We start from the raw sequence: 20,105 nt of genomic DNA on the forward strand, positions 1-20,105 counted from the left end.
GCGGTCGCCCAGGGAGGCATCTTCGAGTCAGGCCCGAGTCATGAGCCTGGCGGTAGCCCAGTGGTCCCGTGGGAGGAAAGGGGGCTGGGAGAGGAGCCCCGGAGAGGGAGGAGAGCAGAGAGTGAGGGTTGCAAGAAGGGAGAGATGGGCTCCACTGGCTTGGGCACCTCGGAGCAGTGGGGGCAGATACCCCTCCTCCCACCCACCTGGTTCCGCAGAGAAAGGGAGCGGGTCCTGGACAGGGGTTGCAGGCAATGCTTGCACAAGGGGAGCAGGGGAAGCTGGTGGTGGGTGGAGGAGATCAGGGAGGTTTATTTTATTTATTTATTTATTTATTTATTTATTTATTTATTTAGAGAGCAAACGAGTGAGGGAGGCGCAGACAGGGAGCACGCGAGAGAATTCTAAGCAGGTTCCGCACGGACGGCCCAGAGGCCGATGCGGGGCTTGAACTCAACAAACCCGTGAGATCATGACCTGGGCCGAAATCCAGAGTTGGCCATTTAATGGACGGAGCCCCCCGGGCGCCCCTCTTAGTGCCTGTTTGTTTATTTAGAGGGTGAGGGGCAGGGGAGGGGGAATCCCAAGCAGGCCCCTCCCTGCAAGCACGGAGCCTGACGTGGGGTTCAGACCCACAAACTGTGAGATCATGACCTGAGCCGAGATCGAGACTCGGACGCTTAACCGACTGAGCCACCCAGGCGCCCCCGCGTTTTAATTTTTAAGAAGGGCGGTCACGCAGCATCTTTATGGTGGCGGGGCGTGACCCAGGAGAGAGGAGCTGAGGTTCTCCTGGCTGTGTCATCTTCTCCCCAGAAGGACCACCTCCCTCCTCACAAACCCTCCCTCCCCCCCTCCCTCCCCCATCCCCCAAGTTCCTCCCCTTCTGGCCTCAGCTCAGGGTCCAGGGTCTTGTTGTCTAAGCGGGGTCGACATGAGGAGGGTGCCGGGGTTCCCCCATCGGGAGGCCCGTGGGTCTGTGAGCACCCGGGGTGGGACAGGCCAGGGGAAGGGCCACTGCCCTCCTCCCGGAAGGGCGGGAAGCAGGAGGCACACGGCCGGTCTGCAGCCCTGCTGGAATCCAGCCGTGTGAAACCATCTCCCTGACCGAACCCCAACTTCCCTGCTTGGGGAAGTCAGTCCCCTGCATCCCGAGGGAGGGGGGCGGCATGCCGGGCACCAGAGGGGGGATGCCCACTGGGTACAGGTCAAGAACCAGGACGCCGCCCTCAACTCCAGCCCCTCGGGCTGGGAGGTCGGGGCTGAGAGCCGGGCTGCCGGTGTGGAGGGGGCCGGAGCCGTGGGCCGGCTCCCATCTGTGGTGTTTGGGGAGCCGGGCGCCGAGTCTCCTGGGGGCTGTCTGTCGTGTGGTAACGAGTCGCACCTTCTGGCGAGTTCCTGTGCGTGCCACGCCACGTTGCAACGTTTGCTACCTTGTTCGTGGCTCATCTTAACCCGAGATGCCCCCTCCCCGTAGTGCATATACGCAGCTAAGCAAGTTCTGGCAAGTACTGTAGCCAGGATCGCAATCAGTCTGACCCCAGAACCCCTGCCCCAGGCTCTGATCTGGAATGAAACGTGGGCCCGGAATCCGCTGGGCTTCTGTGGGATCACTGCCTGGTGGGAAATGCGGGCTCGGCACCCCTACTTCCGTGCTCAGGGAGCCTCCTGCCCTGCAGGTGCAGGTACAGACCTCCTGGGGTTTGCTGCCTGAGGACGGGAACTTGGGCCTCTCCTTTGTTCCTTTGTCCCCAGTCCCCAGCTCCCCCCCCTTCCCTGGCAGGCAGTAGGTGACCAGTGAAATGTTTGTTGAGTGGGGGATGGGCGAACACCGGCACTGTCACTGGGAAAGTTGCTGGAGGTGAGCCTGACCCTCCCCGCCCCCGCTTTCACCGGCGGGCTCACCCCATTTCCCATGGAGGGGCCCTTCCCTGGAAGCCCCAGCTCCCCCAGCCTCTCCGGAGGCCTGGGGTATTTCTGCAGCCCGGACAGTCCATCCTTCCCCTACATCAGCTTTGTCAACCTGGGTGGAGTCAGGCACACCTTCCTTTCCTGGTCCCGCCTCGTGCTCCCCGCTGACTTCAGGCAAAGGCTTTGCCGATCTGAGCCTCAGTTTCCCGTCTCTCAAAGACAGGGAAAGAAGCCCACCTCTCAGGTTTGCTGCTGGCATGGAAATGCCCTGCCTCTAGACTGAGCGACTACAGCCATGCCGGCACGAACATTACCCGGCGGGGTGTGTGTGTGTGTGTGTGTGTGTGTGTGTGTGGTGCTTCCGGGGAAACTGAGGCTCAGAAGGGTGAAGGGGAGGCAAAAAGTCAACGCTGCCCCTGTCCCGCCTCCAGACTGTGGGCCGTGGGGCCCCATCACACAGCCCGCCCAGGACAGGACGTGGCCAAGGGCCTGGACCCTCTAGGGAGGAGGACAGGAGATGAGGGCAGGACGGTTCAGCCCATAGTAGGAGGCTTTTCCCCGGGTCCTTCAGCCTGGAGCCTCTTGCCTGGGCTGGATTCCTGCAGACAGAGGAGGTAATGCGCTAGGGGCTGAGAGAGGAGGGGGGCACCGGGGACCAGCCTGGGGCAGCCCTGTTTATATACATGATCCACTAGCTGCTCCCGGCTGGTTTGGCTCTCATTTCCCAGGCGGCAGCTCCCAGGGATCCCCCCCCCCCAACCCCTGCCCCGAGGGGTGCTGAGTCTGCCCAGGGGCCTCCTCCTGGGGGCTTCTCCCCACCTGTCCTGCCTGGGGATCATTGACCAGGGACATGCCTAGGAAGTCCCCGGGGGAGGAAGGCTGGGGGCTGGGGGTGCCTACTCTGGGCAGGGACAGAGCCTCCATTGTATGAGGCTTCAGCCATTGACCAAGCCTCGCTCCTGCCCGCAGCCTGGAGGGAGCTCCTCTCAGAGCCTTCCTCCCCCATCCCTCGAGGGAAGCCCATTGAGTGGCCTGACACCTAGTGGGTGAGAGAGCCGGCCTCCTTGTCCCTCTGGCATTTGGAGGCTTGTGAGGGGCAGGGAAGCGCCCCCCCCCCCCCCCCCCCCAGTGCCCTCACTTGTTACCGGCCTCCTGCTCCTTGCTGGGGATTTTGCTTAGAACCAGCCTGAGGGGCCTGCCTTGGCTCTCCCCGCTCACAGCCCGGGGACTCCCTGCTCAGGATTGCGTGGCCTGGGACACATCCCTCAGCCTCATCGGCCTCATCTGTCAGGGGAATGAAATTAACTCAAATGTCCAGCATGCAGCTTGGTGCACAGCCGTGTCAGCTGTCATTTCGTGATCTCAAGAGTGATGAGGGTCACAAAGGACAGGGTCAGGGACGCCTGGGTGGCTCAGTCTGTTAAACGACTGACCTGGGCTCGGGTCATGGTCTCCCTGCTCGTGAGTTCGCGCCCCGCGTCGGGCTCTGTGCTGACAGCTCCGAGCCTGGAGCCCGCTTCAGAGTCCGTGTCTCCTTCTCTTTGCCCCTCCCCTGCTCCTCCTCTGTCTCTCTCTGCCTCTCAAAAATAAATACACATTAAAAAAGAATTTAAAAATAAAAAAGGACGGGGCCAGGAGGCTGGTGGGCAGTCGGTCTGGGCTTCGTTGAGCAGTCTGCAGAGTGGGATGGCTGTCTGTCCTTGGGACGGCTGTCCGTCCCCAGAGAGCAGCAGGGACTCCAGGCAGGGAATTAGCACGCGTCACGAACCCACCCACCGGCGTGATCAGGTGCCATGGCGTTTACACCTGCGTCTGAGAGTCAAGGGCAGGAGGCACCAGAGGATTAACCTCCTGAGGTCTGGCGGCCGGAGAGAAGCAGCTTTAGCATCTGAGTCCTTCCTTCCCGTAGGTCTCTTTCCGGGGCTCTGAGTTCCGGACGTGTGCCCCTTGCTGTGGCTCCTGTGGCGTCTTCTTGGACGAGGCGCCGTGTCTCTCCAGGGGTGCTGGGAGATGATGTCTCCCTCCAGAGCCCCCAGCAGGTGGCTGCTTGCTCTGAGGGCAGAGCTGTGGGCGCCCTGCTTCCCCGCACGCAGTAGCTGCGGGTCCCCCCCCCCCCCCCCCCCCACTGCCCAGCTGGCATCCCCGCCTCCCCCTCCCGGCTCCGGTCTTTCCGGACAGGGCCGAGGATACCCGAGGGGTCTGAGGTTCCCCCCTGGGTCATGCCCTTCTTTCCATCCGGCAGGAAGCCCAACACCCACAGCTGCCCCAGGCCCAGGGACACGCCGGCCGCACGGGGTCCACAGTGAGTAGATCCCAGGCAGGTGAAGGTTCTCAGGCTCTCGGGTTCGCAGCCCCTGGGCTTAGTTCGGTGCAGTTGAGCGGCTGTTGTCTAGCATGTTGTCTAGTGTTCCAGACACTGAGATGACAAGAAGTCACAGTCCACTGAGGGAGACAGTTATAATGGGTGTGTGTGTGTGTGTGTCCCAGAATCACTTGTGCCCTTTGAAAATAGACTAGACTTTCCTTGGCTGCATCCCTGAGCTGTCAGAATCATGGACTTGGGACACATGTATTTTTTTTTTTATTTTTTTTTATTTTTGAGTTTCACAACCAGCCTTGGGAACCATGTCATGAAATCAGTGGGTTTTGAAGGTTAAGTAGGAGTTTGCTCGCTGGCTGTGAGAGGGCGTTCTAGCTGGAGGGCGTAAACAGCCTGAGCAAAAGGCCCAGAAGTATAAACCAGGTTGGCAGGGACAGGGGCCTGACGACCCTTATGAGGGCTGAGCATGGGAGCTGCTGAGGCCCGAGAGAGGTCAATGGAGAAGGGTGAGGGGTGGGTCCCTGAGGGCCTCGCTTGGGTCCTGGACTTCATTCTGGAGGCGAAAGGAAGAGCCTGAGGGTATGTGTTGTGGAATTGGTCACTGTGGCAGCTGAGGGTCGGGGCAGGTCAGCCAAGTGTATATCTGACAAAAGGCCAAAAGTCACAGAAACCTCTGGAAGGGTGCAGTTGCGTGGAGAAGCCCTGGTCCTGCCTGGCCCAAGCGCCTGGCCTTGCTGGCCTGTCCCACACGTTTCTCCTGGCTTCCAGGAGACAGACACAGGTGCCTCTGAGACCAGGTTTGAGATGGCTGGGGGGGCTAGAAACTTTTTCTTGTTTCCCTCCAAGCAAAACTGGGTGGCGGGTCCCCGTCGCGGAGCAAGGCCGCCGGAGTTGGATATGCCAGCATCTGCTGCTTCCCCAGCTTCTGGGACTGACTTCCTGCCTGTCTGGACCCCCTGCCACTCTCCCCTCCCCTGTCCTCTGGCCTCTCTCCCCAGAGGCCAGCGTCCCCTGTCCTCAAACGCCTGGCCCAGCCTGTGCAGCCTCCCTGACTTTGCGGAGCCCCTCCAGGGGTCTTCTCCAGGCCTGCTGTAGGAAAGAGGGATCGGGCCGCTCAGGGATTGGGGGTGGGAGGTGGCTCCAACTGGGGTGAGCCTCACGAGCTAATGAGGGGGAGGTGGGTGCAGGCTGGAGGACGGTCTCCTACCGGGCCTCAGGGCCGGATGGACCTTGAACTCTAGAGGGAAGGAGGAAGTGATAAGCTCTTTGATTAAATTAGACCCGGAAGGTACCTGCTCTGGTGAGCAGGGCGGCTGCCGGTGGAGGGAGGTGCTCATGCTGGCTGCTCTTGGGTGGTCCCCGTCATGGGCTCACCCTGCCGGGTCCCCCTGCCGCCCAGGAGCTGGGGCTTCCTCCTCGGCTCCTCTCTCTGTCGCACAGCCCCCGGCTAGCCATTCTGCACCCTGTAGTGGGAAACGGCACTGTTGAGGGGGTCTGCCCGCCTGTCCAGTCTTGACAGGTGTTTCCAAAGAGATGACCCCCCCACCCCCCTGAAGAGGAAGAAGTCTAGGACCCACCTGCCGAGCTCAGCACAGTGAACGCGACAGGGATAGCAGCGACCGGCGTTTCCAGAGAGCTTGCTCTGCGCGTCTCGTCTCACTGATGCAGGACCCGTACGTGGCAGGTCCTCGTGAGGAAGGCGTCAGCTGCGCTGCGGGGAAGCAGCAGAGCCAGGGGACTGGAACTCAGAGCTGACACCGGATCTCACCCTTTTAACCGTGGCCCTTGTGTCTCTGTCCCTGCGGCACAGGAGTGCTGCCGCACAGGGCCCCTTCCCTGCGTGACGCGGTTTCCACATCTGAAAAGCCAGAGCAAGGTCGTGGTCAGTGTCTGTGCTTTCTGGTTCTGGTTCTGACCTGCTAGGATATTTTTTTTTGCCTTGATCTTTTTTTTTTTTTTAGAAACGGGAGTGTTTATTTTTGTTTTTCCTTATTTTAACACTCACCCGAACCGAAAACATCCTAACTACCTGCCTGGGTTTCCTCGTGGGCCTTTTCCTCCGTGCGCTTTTCAAGCACAGTCCTCTACTCCGCTGGGCCGCTTGCGGTTCCCCGCCGGCTCTCTTCCACCAGCTGGACTGCCCCTTTTGCCAGAGACTGTCATGGCAAGAAGGTTCTGGAGCCCTTTTCAGAGAGAGACTCGTGTCGGGGTCATCACGACATATTTCTTCTGGCTCAGGCTCCCCCCCCCCCCCGCCCCCCTTGAGAGCTCCCAGACCACGCATAGCTCGAGGAAGACTTAAAAAAAAAAAAAGAAGAAGAAGAAAAGGAAATAGCCAAGCCACTCGACCTGTTTGCTTAGCGAGTTCATTCCCACAGCCTGGCTCCTTGCTCGTAGGAGCCCGGGAGATAGTCTGGATAGGGGCGGTCTTGCCCACTTTATAAAAGGGCAGCCCAAGCCTCCGAGAGGCTGAGGAAGGACCCGAGCCCAGCCTGCAGGTGGATCCAGTTGCCCCAGGCTCCCCTAGTGCGAAGTCCTTCTGTGGGCCTCCCCCAGGGGCCCTGACACTCCGGGGGTATAGAATCCGGACACAGGGTCCCGTTTGCTGTCTCCCTTTTTGGTGGTGACAGCTTCGAGGATGGGCATCTTGGTGCCGACTGGGCCTCCCAGGGTTTTGTGGTTGACCTCGTGTATGCTGCTGGGAGTCCCGTGGGGCAGGCAGTGGGACCCCATTTTACAGATAAGGATACTGAGGCTCAGCTCACCTGCCAGTGGAGGTGAGACTCTGGCCTGGGTCCCCAGCTCCCAAGGTAGAGCTGTGCTCACCACAGCCTGTTATGTGTGTTAATGAGAGCCATCTACCAGTGTCCCCCGGGGACCCTTCCAAGAGCTTTACATGAAGTTACTCTTTTTTTTTTTTAAAGTTTATTTATTTATTTTGAGAGCGAGAGCGAGAGCTCAAGCAGGTAAGCAGGTGAGGGGCAGAGAGAAGGAGAGACAGGATCCCGGGCAGGCTCTATACCATCAACGCAGAGCCCAATGTGGGACTTGAATTCACGAGCCCTGAGATCATGACCTGAGCCGAGATCAAGAGTCGGACACTTAACCCAGTGAACCACCCAGGTGCCCTCGAATTTACTCTTTTTTTTTTTTAATTTTTTTTTTAACGTTTTATTTATTTTTGAGACAGAGAGAGACAGAGCATGAACGGGGGAGGGTCAGAGAGAGGGAGACACAGAATCTGAAGCAGGCTCCAGGCTGTGAGCTGTCAGCACGGAGCCCGACGTGGGGCTCGAACTCACGGACCGCGAGATCGTGACCTGGCTGAAGTCGGACACGTAACCGACTGCACCACCCAGGCGCCCCTGAATTTACTCTTAATTGTCTTAATAACCTGGTGAGCTGGCTATTTTTTAGTCCCCATTTTGCAGATGAGTAAATGAGGCCCTGAGATGGGGGCTAAGGGACTCATCCAACGTGTCATGGCTACTGAGTGGCGGGACCCAGTCAGGTAGCCTGAACTTCTTCCTAACTGTTGTTCCATGAGGGTCTCTAGTGGTGGCAATGGCTGCTCCTTCACATACATGCACCCTTCTGAGACAAGGGGCGCATGTGTGCCAATGGCCACAGGCTATGGGTGTGCATGGGGCTGCGGGTCTGGGTCCTTGCCTGTAGCAGGTGCCTCACCCCCAGATTAGCCTGTAGCAGACGCCCCCCCCCAGATTAGTTTATAGCAAGTGCCCCCCAGATTATCCTGTAGCAAGTGCCCCCCCAGATTATCCTGTAGCAGGTGCCCCTAGATTAGTTTATAGCAAGTGCCCCCCCAGGTTAGCCTGTAGCAGGTGCCCCCCCCCATCAGATTAACCTATAGCAGACACCCCCCCAGATTCCAGGCTCGAAGTCTGGGGTTCAAGAACCACCACTCCTTGTGGTTCAAGGAGGGAGAGGACGGCTAGGGGCCAAGGCCCCCATTGAACCCCGGTGTTGTCAGCCGTTCCCTTGCCTCTGTGACCTCAGGCAGATCCCCGCTTCTCTGTGCCTTGGTTTCCTCATCTGTAAACACAATCATGCAGATGAAGCTTCAGGCTCCATAAATGCTGGTGTCTCCCTCCCTTCCTGGGGAAGGCCTGGGGCTCAGGGAGGAGGGCAGGGTGTGAATCAACCCTGAGGGTGAGGGGAAAAGGGAGGACAGGGGGCTTTCTGGCCTGGAGGGAAATGACCCTGGGTTTCTGCGACATGAAAAAAATCATATTTAAGCCGCAGTTTGCACGAGAGCCTGGGTTAGAGCCTCCCTTTGTCCTCCTGTGAAATGGGCGTCAGTCTCCCTGCTCTGGAAGGACGGACCTGCATGAGGAAGGTTCTCTGGCTGTTGTTTGATCTCTTGAGTCGCAAGGGAATTTGCAGACATTTGAGGTCCTTTCCCCAAACCCTTTGCTGAGGATAAAATTTTAGTCCGGACAGTCTTGAGCGCGTGGTTAGAAGGCACAGCTACCCACTTGGTGGAGAGCAGTTTGCGTTCAACCGAAATGGAAACTGCCGTTCTCCTCCTCGAACTGGCAGGTGCCCTGTGGGTTCACGTCCATTTCCACAAGCCCCTCCACATGGAGGCCGTGTTCATGATGCCCAAACCCCGGGAACACCTCAGTGTCCAACGATAGAGATCCCATCGATTATGATCTATCCAAAAAAAAAAAAAAAAATCCCCAAACTCTGTGGCCATTAAGCAGAGGGAGACTGATGTCTGTACCGTTCTGAAATGGTTGCCAAGCTTCATAAGCTTTTCTATATTTATTTTTACTCACTAAAAAAATTTTTTTAATGTTTATTTTTGAGAAAGAGAGAGAGAGACAGAGACAGAGCACGAGCAGGGGAGGGGCAGAGAGAGAGGGAGACACAGAATCCGAAGCAGGCTCCAGGCTCCGAGCCGTCCGCACAGAGCCCGACGCGGGGCTCGAACCCACGAACCGCGAGATCACGGCCTGAGCTGAAGTCGGATGCTTAACCGACTGAGCCACCCAGGCGCCTCCAAGCTTCTTAAGCTTTAAAAAAAGGCGGGTACAGCACAGTGGGTGCGGCGGGCTCCCTCCCGCATGAAACGATGCGTATACGGGACAGGTATAAGCTGGCACACACACACGGGACATTTAGAGGGACTCCTAAGGACAGCGGTCACTTCGGTGGGGGGGCGGGGTGGCTGGGGAAGGGAGACTTACTTTTTGCTGTGCACCCTTTATACTGCTTGGGTTTCGAGAGGCACTAGAGTGTGGTGGCTACTTAATGAGTGTGGACCGGGGCTGGGGTGGGGGGGGTGGTCTATGGCCTGGGTTCAAACCCCGGCTCTGGCGCTTAGTACATGTGTGATGCTGGGCAACTTACTTAACCACTCTGGGCTTCGTTTTTCTCATAGTTTGGGTTAACAGATGTTAATATTTGTAAAGTGCTTAGAATAGCATCTGAGACGTAGCAGGCACCATGGGAATGTTTGCTGTTATCAATTAATTGCTATTTACATGTGTCCTATGTTTATTTAGGAAGGCAGTTAATGAAAATAAAGGCTTTAGGACGGGAGAGGAAAAAAACAGGCACACAGCCAGTTTGTGGCAGGGGCTGATTGGGTTGGAGGGCTCGTGCTTTCCCTCCAGGACTGATTCTGTCCTCTACAGAAAGGTCTAGAAGGACAGCCCTTAGCTCGGAATCGGGGGAGTGCCGGTGGGGAGCGGGGAGAGCTCTTTCTCTCACCGCGGGACTTCTTGCAAGGTTGGCTGCAGGGCCCGGGAAGCCCAGCAGAGCCCCCGCTTTGAGGTTGCGCTCCCGGCTCCAAGCATTTGGGATTCTACCCCTGTCTCTGGCCATCTGCCTCTCTGCAGCCTTTTACTTCCCTTACGCCCATGTGCCAAGGCCAGTGGCCCCTCGCCAGCTGGCCAACCCTGTGGGGCAGGACGGGGAGAGACAAAGAAAGAGTGAACGGCCTTCAGTGGGGCTGCAGGCGGGGCTGGTGCGAGGGGCCGGCCTCCAGGGAGCTGTGGTCAGTGGGCAGCGGGAGGAGGAAGTGTCCAGTCACATCCATGACCGTGCAGGCACGATCCAGCTTCTGGAACACAGGGGCCTGAGTGTGATCCTGGCCTCTGGGGCTGGAGTTTGCCTGCAAGCCAGAAGGGATGAGAGGGGTTGTCTAGCCGGACCCACTGGGCTGCCCCGGGTCTCTGGTCTGGGGTGGCCAGGGTTTTCTGGGAAGATGGGGTTACGGCTCTGCAGCTGCTGGTGTTCTGGGTTAATGATTTATGGTGGGTGGGGGCTGGGCCCTTTCTGGGGCTGTCCTGTGCTCCCGGAGCCGCTGGGGAAGGAGCCGGAGAGCTGGCGGGCTGGAGCACCCGGCCGTGAGCCAGTGACCCCTTTCTGTTGACGAAACTTTGCCCTTAAACGCCAGCTAATTAGATTTCTGGCCTTTTTTTTCCCCACAGGCGAGCGGCTGGGACGGTGCTGGTTTGAGCGGGACCTTGTCTGATGGCTTCCTCCAACCCTCCTCCACAGGCTGCCATAGGTAAGGTACCCCAGGCTTCCCGCCCGACCCCCCTCTGAACGGGCCCCGGGGCTGGCTGAGGGCCACCGGCCCTGGGCGTGAATCCTGCCCTGCTGGTGGTTGGCTGTGCGCTCTTGGGCAAGTGACTTCACCCCTGTGCCTCAGTTTCCTCGCCTGCAACAGGGAAATCATAATTTCCTTGTCACACAGAGTAGGCTCCAGACGAGGCTTGAGTCTTTACCTAAGATGCCCCGGAGACTTTAAACTTTGAAGGCCGCAACCCTTAGACGTGACTGCAGCCGTGTCGTGTGCTTGGGGGGCGGAGGGGAGTGAGGCTTATGAGTTGAGGGCAGCGACCCCAGGTTGGAGGGGAAGGCGTTGGGGCCGCCCGCCTCCATCTGCCAAGGTCCCGAGGTCAGGTCGTCTAGCAGCGGCAGGGTCACCAGAGTTATCGAAAAGAAGAAGAAGAAGAAGAAGAAAAATCCATGCTTATGCTAACAAATTATTTGTCGTTAATCTGAGATCCAGTTCGATGTCCTGTAGTTTATCTGGCAAAGCCTGGCAGTGGGGCCTCGGACACCGTAGGCAGAATCCAGAACCCTGGAGGAGCTGGACACCCTTGTCCCACTGGGCCCAGATTCCTGTCCGTTCATCCTCCTTTGGGGGACGCAGATAGCAGAGAGGTCCCGCCTGAGGGCTTTTTTCACCAGCCCAGCCCTGCCACTGACACCGTGGGCTTGGCTGAACGACTTGGTGACTCCGTGGCTGTTTCATCAGCCGGAAACATGGGGTTGGTAATGACACCCTCTCCTGTGCTGTTGCAAGGTTTAAATATATGTAAAGCCCGGGTGTGTGGTAATCAATCGCTCAATGAATAGAAGCTATTATCACCATGGGGTGTTGCGGGGCAAGGCCAAGTGTGCCGAGCTCTGAACCCCGGGCCAAGACCAAGGAGAGGTCCCTTCCTCCCTGAGCCCTCGTGTTCTTCTCCGAAGGGTGGGGACCAGCACAGTGAACCCACCTTCACGGTGCAGGGTGGCTGCTCAGGCGTCCTGCCTCCCCCGGCCTTGCCGGGGTTGGCTCTCCCGAGGACGGGAGTGCGTCCAGGAACATCAAAGGCATATGTGGCCGGTTCTGGTCCTGCCACCTGTCGGGATGGGTGGGAAGGGCTCAGTTCAGCTCTCATTATCCAGGGAGGGGCCTTCTGATTTTTCCTTCTGATAAGGAGCCACGTCTGGTTGCCTTGGGTCTCAGGAGCATGGGAACAGGGCTGTGGGGACCAGGGCATCTGCATCTTCTGATGCCCGACTGTGGCTTTGATCCCAGGATGCCCCCTGCCCTGCCTCCTGCTGCCGTGGGCATTTTGCACCCTTTCTCCTGCCCAGCAACAATGAGGAACACAATGATTTTACGATTAAACCCATTCGGTCCCATTTAGCAAACATTTGACCGGCATTTCCTTGTTCTGGCTGCATCTGAATCTCGGGCCAGTGCCACCTGGTGGAGACAGGCTCTTCTCTGAGAACTTCCTGTTGTCTTACTAAATGAAACTCAAATCCCCCGAAACACCTCTGCAGTGTCCCGTCGCTGCCCTCCTCCTCGCCCGCGTCTGCGCCCCCACTGGCTCACGGGCCGTTCGTTCCCCGCTCCGGCCGTGGCCTCAGCCTCTGGAGCACCAGCTCGATACGAGCCTGTGGGACCTTCACTCGTCCTGCAAGGCCCTGTGAAGGGGCAGCCCCGGCCAGCCTGAGCCCCCCTCTGCTGTCACTGGGCACTGGCTCAGTCCCTTGTGTGCTATGGCCATCTCTTGCCATATTTGCCTGCCCGCCTCACCTGCAGTGAGCTCCTTGACGTGAGGGGTCCCGTCTTATTGGCCCAGGGGCTGCTGGGAACAGTCCTCGGGATGCAGGCGTGACTGTATTGACGGATGTCCCTGCATACAGCCTGTGGGCCGGTGGCTCAGCGGGCCAGGCCTGTGATTGGGAAGGCCTGCCCATCTCCCCTAGGGCCTGGGGCTGGGCTCTGACTGAATAATAATAATAATAATAATAATAATAATAACAACAACAACGAAGATAATGGTAAGGATGCAATGACACAGGACAATGAGTGGGACCATTATTATCAGAATAGCTAATGTCAGTGAGCACGTACCTCACACCGGGTGCTTTACGTGTGTCAGTTCATTCCGCCCTCCCGTCCTCACCCCGCCCCCTCTGCTCGCCTGTGAGGTAGTCACTGTCACTGTCCTCCTTATGGGTCAGGAAGCCGCCGCCTGTACGGATAAAATGACCTGATGCTCAGGCAGCATCTAGGAGAGCTGGGGTTGGAGCCCAGTGGTCTGGCTGTGACACCCTAGTCACCTAGTCACCCTGTGACACTGGTCATGCACACGGTATCCCTGCCGCCTCTCAGGCAGATTCAAGTGGGCAGGGGCCAAGGGCACCGAGAGAGAGAGAGAGAGAGAGAGAGAGAGAGAGAGAGTGTGTGTAAGCCAGGGAGGGGCAGAGAGAGAGGGAGACACAGAATCCGAAACAGGCTCCAGGCTCCGAGCTGTCAGCACAGAGCCCAATGCGGGGCTCGAACCCACGAACCGTGAGATCATGACCTGAGCCGAAGTCCGATGCTCAACCGACTGAGCCACCCAGGCGCCCTGTGGTGTTTTTAACCTTTTAATACCACAACCCATAGACATGGCAACAGGAGTGTGTGTGCGCACGTATGTGTGCGCGTGTGCGTTCAACAGATGCTTGCTGTGCACCTACTGTGTGCTGGCACTGTACCAGATGCTGGGGATATAGGTGACAGTGGACAAAACAGACCAGAATTCCTTATGAGCTCACGTATGTTCTAGTGAGGGCCCAGTAAAATAAAAGCGTCAAACCTCGTTGCTGACGAGGGCCGTAGGGCAAAGTAAAGCAGGGGAGTCAAATGGGGAGTCCCGGGGTGTCTCTGTGGGCAGGTTCGCTCACAGCAGCCTCACCTGCAGGTGACCTGTAGTAAACACCTGAAGGAGGTGAGAGCAGGAGAAGATGCCTGGGGAAGAGCATTCCGGACCCCAGGACTGAAAGTGCAAAGGTCCTGAGGCAGGAGCACATCTGGCACGTTCACGGTGTAGCAAGGAGACCAGTGTGGCTGTGTGGGGCGAGCGAGGGGAGAGCGGTAGAAGGTTCTAGACCACCTGTACGTGTGTGTGTGTATATATACCCTGGAACAGAACTGTCAAAAGCAATATCGAGAGTAGTCCCAAGTGTGACTTTATAAACCTAAAATATTTAAAAATATCTCAAATAAGCATTTCAAAAATGAAACAAAAGGCTGCCCGGGGAATCCCCTAATTGATTTTGTGACTCACCAGCGGGTTGAGAGCCAGAACATGAAAGCTACTAACCTGGCTTCTGACTCAGCCCCGGGATTTCTCATGTCAGTTCATCATCTCAGGGCCCACCCAGCATCCAAGGGGGCAGCAGGGTTCAGTGGAGCATGTAGGATGGGAGCTAAGACAGAACGGGGCTCAGATCCGGCTCCCCGCTTACCAGCTGTATGACTGTAGGTACATCACTCTGCCGCTCGAACCTCCGTGGCCTGAGTCCAGTGGGCGTGGTCGTGAGGCTTACGCAGGGAACTGCAGGGGGCACATTTCGGGCTCGCCACCAGGGTTTGGTTCCCTGACCTGGCCACATCATGGCCCGGAAGGGTCCATCCTGCTGACTTTGGCCCAAGGGGCCCCCTAAGCTCCCAGGAGGAGAGGTGGGCCCCCGCCTCAGTGGTCTCCGGCTGGGGGTGGGGGAGGGAGGATGAGCTGGAATGCAGCTGACGAGGGGACTTCTTAGATTTGGTACATTTGCACCTGGAATGTTCTGCTCTGCAAACTCCCAGGTCGCGGGGGGAAGGGTTGGAGTTTTCTAGTCCGACAGACTGCTGGAACTGGATATGCCCGTCAGTCTGTCTGCTGTTCCCTCCAGCTGTCTCTCTGCTCCATGCACCTCCCTGCCTTCTTACTAATCCTTCCCCGCCCCGAGCACCTGCTGGGGCCGAGTCCACAGACCAGGCGATCCTGTCTTCAAGGATCTCAGGCTGGGAGGGGCCGTACCTACAACAGGTGCCTGGGTGCTCCATCTACCCTGTCTGTTCTCAACCTGGGGTGATTTTGTTCCCCAGGGGACGTTGGGCAATGTCTGCAGACGTTTCTGGCTGTCACAGCCGGAGGGCAGTACTTGCTTCTAATTGGTGGAGGCCGGGGCTGCGGCCCTACGTCCTCCTCCAGCGCCCCCACCACAAGGACCCTGTGACCCCAGAGTCAGTAGCAGTGAGGCTGACAGACCCGGACCTGCTTCTCAGTTCACGTTCTCGGCCTCATGGGGTGTTTTTATTCCCCAGTTTACAGAGGGAGGCGTCAGGGTTCCGAGAGGTGAAGTGGCTTGCTCGGAACCACACAGCACGTCGGGGTCCCAGGCAGGACCGAAGGTCGTGCTCTAAATCATACGGTGTGAGCTGGGTACAGCGGGACTGCTCAGGGCGGCCGGAGGAGGGGTGGTCACTGCCCTTCGGTTTTGGAGCGGGTTTGCAAGAGGCCGGAGGGGAGGGCGAAGTGAAAGCCTGAGGCGCTGTCCAGCCCCAGGTTCTAGGAAGGGAGCCCTCGAGGAAGACTGAGAACCTCAGCTCAGTGATGTAGGTGGAGAGGTGAGCGCCCGGTCGGCTCTTTGGGAGAGACGATCCGTTCCTTTTCTTGTTTAACAGAAGTTTCTGGGTTTCTACCCCAGGCCAGGCCAGGACCTGTCCCCTTCAAGGGGACGGTAAAAGGGGCTCTCAGGGATCTGAGGTCCGTCTGGGAATACAAACGAGCACAAGTCACATCACTGCAGGTCATCCAGGAATGGAGAAAACAGGGCTGAGTCGAGGAGGGGGTGTGGTGGGGGCAGGGCTCTGCTTCGGTGGAACTTTGATGGATGGCAGGGGGCATGGCTCCAAACACTTGCAGGCGGCCGGCCGTGTTTTATGCCGCTGCGGTGTGCAGGCCAAGCGTGTGTGTGCTCACTCACACGTATGAAAAGCACATGGGTACACACATGGAGATACGCACGACGGTGTGTACCCAGCCGCACGCGAGCAGATGCATTTAAAAGGCCCCCCTTGCTTACAAAATGGGGAAATAGGGAACAAGGGCACGAAAGACGTGCGTCCGAGTGTGGATGTGCTCGCGTTCTCCTTGAAGGCTTTCTCCCTCCCCTCTGTCCGCTGCCCACCTGCTTCGAGCCCTCACCGAACCACAGGTCACTTCCGGAGCACAGGAGGGCTGGCTGGCCCCGGGCAGGGGTTTACTCTAGTCTCTGGGAACTGCCCTCGCTCAGACCCCAGCCGCTCACCCGCTGCAGATACCCCCCTTGCCCAAACCCCAGGCCCTGTGGCCTCTGACCCCCGGCTGCTGACCCCGCGGCCGCTGACTCCTCCTCCCTTCCAGGAGATCAGCTGGTTCCTGGAGGCCCTGGCCCCTCCCCTGAGGCGGAGGACGACCCTGGAGAGGCTTTCGAGTTTGACGACAGTGACGATGACGAGGACACCAGCGCTGGCCTGGCCGTCCCGGGCACTGCTCCCGAGAAGGACATCGATGCCCCACTGATCCACTGGGACGCCGCCCCCATCGCTGGTAAGGTGTTTTGGGGGAGCCTTGGGGCCTCCCATTTCCGGTCCGCTGGGGCTACAGAGAGCCAGTGGAAGATCCAGGCTCCCAGTGATGCCTCCCAGGCCCCACCACGGTCCCCAGAAGCAGGAAGGGAAAAACCATTGAGAAGAAGTTGCATTCCACCGCTTCCCTTGGGGACTGGAGATTCCAGGCATTCCTGCAGCATCTGGTGAACTTTGACACATCATAATGAAAGTGGTTTTGGCCCCGGGGTTGTGCTTTGGACACAGCGGGTGCCCAGGGCTGTGTCTCCCGAGCCCCTCTTCCTCAGCAGCTGCTCCCAGGGAATCACACCAACCAGAGAAGGAGGCTCCCAGAAGTCCCGGAGGGTGGCTCTAGGGGTGGGAGTGCCCTGATAAGCCTGGTGTTAAATGGCAGCTTCTGGGCTCTCGTATTGTGTCATCTGGGAGAGACTGGGGACCGGACTAGCAGGAACCGCCTGCAGGCTTGGGGACAAGGGGCTCCTTGAGGAGCTGGGGGTGGCGGGGGGGGGGGGGGGCAGGCCCAGTGCAGGTAGGGCGGCTGGTTCTGGTCGGAGTTGGGATATGGGCCATGGGGGTGGGAGTGGGGGTGGTGCAGGTAGGACAGGTTGGGGAGCTTAATGACAGCCGGTGCAGTGGCTGGGGGAGGGGAGGCAGGAGCCCAGGAGGCACCCGGGAAAGGGGGCGGGGATGGGCCCAGTCGGTAGAGACCAGCCTCGGGCCTGACAGGCTCTCCTCTGCTCTCTTCCCCCAGACCCAGACCCAGACCCAGACCCAGACCCAGACCCGGTAGCCTCACCACCCCAGACACAGTAAGTGAGCCTTGTTCCTTTGCTTTGGCGGTTGGAGGAAGAGACACCAGGCAGGAGGTGTGAGAGAGGGTGGCGCTGTGCCCAGGAGGGCTTGGATGGGTCTTTGGCTAAGGAGGGACGCATTCAAGATCCGTCAGCCATCCCCTCTGTGGCCTCCCCAGCCAACTCTGGGGCGGGCTTCACATTTGGGGCTTGGGAGTCTTACAAGCAGCGGGTTCTCAGGGTTTGGCTCACTGCTGCTTGCTGCCTGGCTTCGGGGACCTTAGAGAGCACTCCTCTAAAGGAATTCTGAGTGGTGGATTGAGGGCCTGGGGCCGGGGCTTTAAATCCTGGCCACCCTGGTTGGGGGGAGGGGTATTTGAGTCTCCTTTTTTCTTCCTGGTGTGGGGAGCCAGGGGGACTGAGACTCAGGCAGGTGTCTCCAGGCTGGCTGTCTCAGAGATGCATTTTGCTGCCTTGGGCCCCCTGGAGCCAAGGCAGCCCTGGATTCAAGTGCAAATGTCCCTGCATTTGCCATCTGGAGTGGGTGGGCCCTGGGAGGGTTTCTGCTGGGCCAGAGGTATGGGCCGGCCTCTCCTCCCTGGCGGAGGATCTGAACTGAATCAGCAGCCCTGCACCCGCGCGGGGAGTTCTGCTCTCCCAGGGGTTAGAGCCCTCCAGGGTGGGCCAGGAAGGAAGCTGGCCAGAAAGGCAGTCTAGTCGGGGATGCAGACACAGGAGAGCGCCCCAGAGAAGGATGCACAGGGAACTGGGGACACCGATGGGAGGGGGCCCAGGAGGAGAGCTCAGGGAGAGGGGAGGGTCGGGGAAGAGAGTTTACTGGAGGAAGCTACTGGCCGAGGCAGGGGGGTGGGAAGGGGAGCCGGCCATGAGCTAGTGCACCGCTCCCCTCAAGGTCTGGTGCTCTTGCTTCCCTCAGACCACCCTCCAGGAGAACCCCGTTGCCCACTCGGGACTGTCCCTGCCCGCCTTCTCTCTGTGGGTCCCAGAGGCCGGATTGGGTGTCTGGCCAGTGCTGGCGCCGTGCCGAGGTGGGGACCCAGTGGCCTGAGAGCTGCTGCCATTAATTACCATGTTGTTTCCATCAGTCCCACTGGGCAGGTAGCTCAGAGAGTGTTTCAGGCACAGGGGCCCAGCCTCGGCCTTGACCCACCGCCCGCCCCTCTGCAGCACCCTTACCTGTCCTGGGACTTGCCCTGGAGCAGCCCTAGCCCCCTTGAACACCATCTCCTGGTGGCGCCAGGGCGTGAGCTCTTGAAGGTTCAAATCCCTACTCAGCTCTTCTCCAAATGGGTGGTTTTGGGCTGCCCGTGAACCTCTCTGAGCCCCACTTTCCCCATCTGTAAGGCGGAAGTAATACTCATCTAGGAGTATCGTGGAATAGGAGAGGCTGGTCGAAGGATGCACTAAATATGCACCTTGTAAACGTTTGCTTCTACTCCGCCTCCTGTCTGGGTGTTCCCAGTGATGGGGCCCGAGGGACGGAGACTGTGCGCTCAGTGCCTCAGCCTCTGGGGCTGGGCCTGGGTTGCCCGGTGAGTCTTGCCAACACTTGGCTTGAATAAATGTCACCTTTGAGTTCCCTGACTGGGCAAAGCCCTCTGCAGAGCCTCGGTCCTGGCCGGAGTCCTCAGGGGCCTCTCTTCCTGCCCTTAGTTTCCTGGATGGAGAGATTGGGGGGCAGGACTTATCCAAGGTCATGCGGTGAGACTCCGGCAGCCTCGGACTCCTCGTCCAGTGCTCTCTGTCTGCTCCCAGTGGCACCCCTCCCTTCCGGGTCTCTGTTTACTTCACTTCCAGCTCCTTGCCTGGGGGGTGATTTTCTACTTTGGAGTCCTCTGGGAGAAGAATCCGTTCAGATCACTGTCCTCCTTTTTATCTAAGGGAAAGAGGAAAAAAAGTTTGCTGTCCTTTTTTTTTGTCTTTAGACTTTCCTAACAGTAGTCTCTCAGCAGACGCTGCTTTGAAAAAGCAGACGTCCGAGCGGAGGACATTTTCACCAGTCCTCCTTGCATTTCCTCCACGGCCCCTGTCTGCGGGTCTGGAAATGGTCCCTCTGCCTACCTGGCCTCGGGAGGCTCCTGACAACAGAGTTGGGGTCACCGCCCAGGTCCTGGAGTTGCTGCAGCCTCAGAGCCACCGCACTCCCATCCGGGCCCTCGTCCCCAGCGGGGGAGGGAAGCGGGCCAGTCCTCGTCCCCGCCGGCCAGCTGCCAGGCAGGAGCGAGGTGGGTAAAGTGAGGGCTGGCGTCCGGGTCCTGAATCACCCGGCAGCCCGGGCCCTGAGCCACGCGGAGCTGGCTTCGAGTCCTGCTCTGCGCTTAGCTGTGCGTCATTCTGCAAGTGGCTTCCTGTCCCGAGCCTCACTTCCCAGGGGTAAGATGGGGATCATAAATCTACTCTCTTGCAGGACTTGCACGAGGCGCATGTAACCTTGATCCCGTGCTCAGTCTGGCTGGCATGAGCCGGCCGCCCCGGATGTGTTTGCTGTTGTTATTCTGGGTCCTGGCTGAGATTTGGTTGTCGAGGGAGCCGGCTGGGCTCCGTACCCTGGGAGTCAGACCGACCTGGGTTTGACTGGGCTCTCAGCAACCAGCTACCCCAGCTCTCCCAGTCTGTGCGGGGAGGAGAATCGTACTTGCGGGGTGGGCGGTGGCGAGGCTGGCTGAGGCTGACTGGCAGTCCGGGTACCCTGGCGGGGGCACTGGGTCCGTGTCTGACTTAGGCCTGTGGACTTCCTGGTCCCTTCACCGGCTTGGCCGGAGGGGGGCAGCCGGGCGTCTACGGGGTAAACAGAGCTGCTGGTGTTTCTGGGTGCACGGTGCCGAGGCCCCTGGGGTGATTTGAGGGTCAGGCCACCCTGCCCAACAGTCGCAAG

General features: G+C 58.9%; 1 protein-coding gene across 7 annotated transcripts in view; it reads left to right on the forward strand.

Annotated features, from left to right (window-relative positions):
• The window catches only part of ARHGEF10L (Rho guanine nucleotide exchange factor 10 like), a 141,475-nt gene that overhangs the window by 24,692 nt on the left and 96,678 nt on the right, over positions 1-20,105 (forward strand). For all 7 annotated transcript variants that reach the window (XM_042954239.1, XM_042954240.1, XM_042954243.1 and 4 more), the window contains exons 2-4: positions 10,693-10,772; positions 16,213-16,398; positions 17,170-17,227. In XM_042954239.1, coding sequence (XP_042810173.1) covers positions 10,736-10,772; positions 16,213-16,398; positions 17,170-17,227 — 281 coding nt within the window. In that variant the 5' untranslated portion in view covers positions 10,693-10,735. The remainder of the gene's footprint in view (positions 1-10,692; positions 10,773-16,212; positions 16,399-17,169; positions 17,228-20,105) is intronic.

Source organism: Panthera leo, chromosome C1, assembly GCF_018350215.1.
Source record: "Panthera leo isolate Ple1 chromosome C1, P.leo_Ple1_pat1.1, whole genome shotgun sequence".
Classification (NCBI taxonomy): domain Eukaryota; kingdom Metazoa; phylum Chordata; class Mammalia; order Carnivora; family Felidae; genus Panthera; species Panthera leo.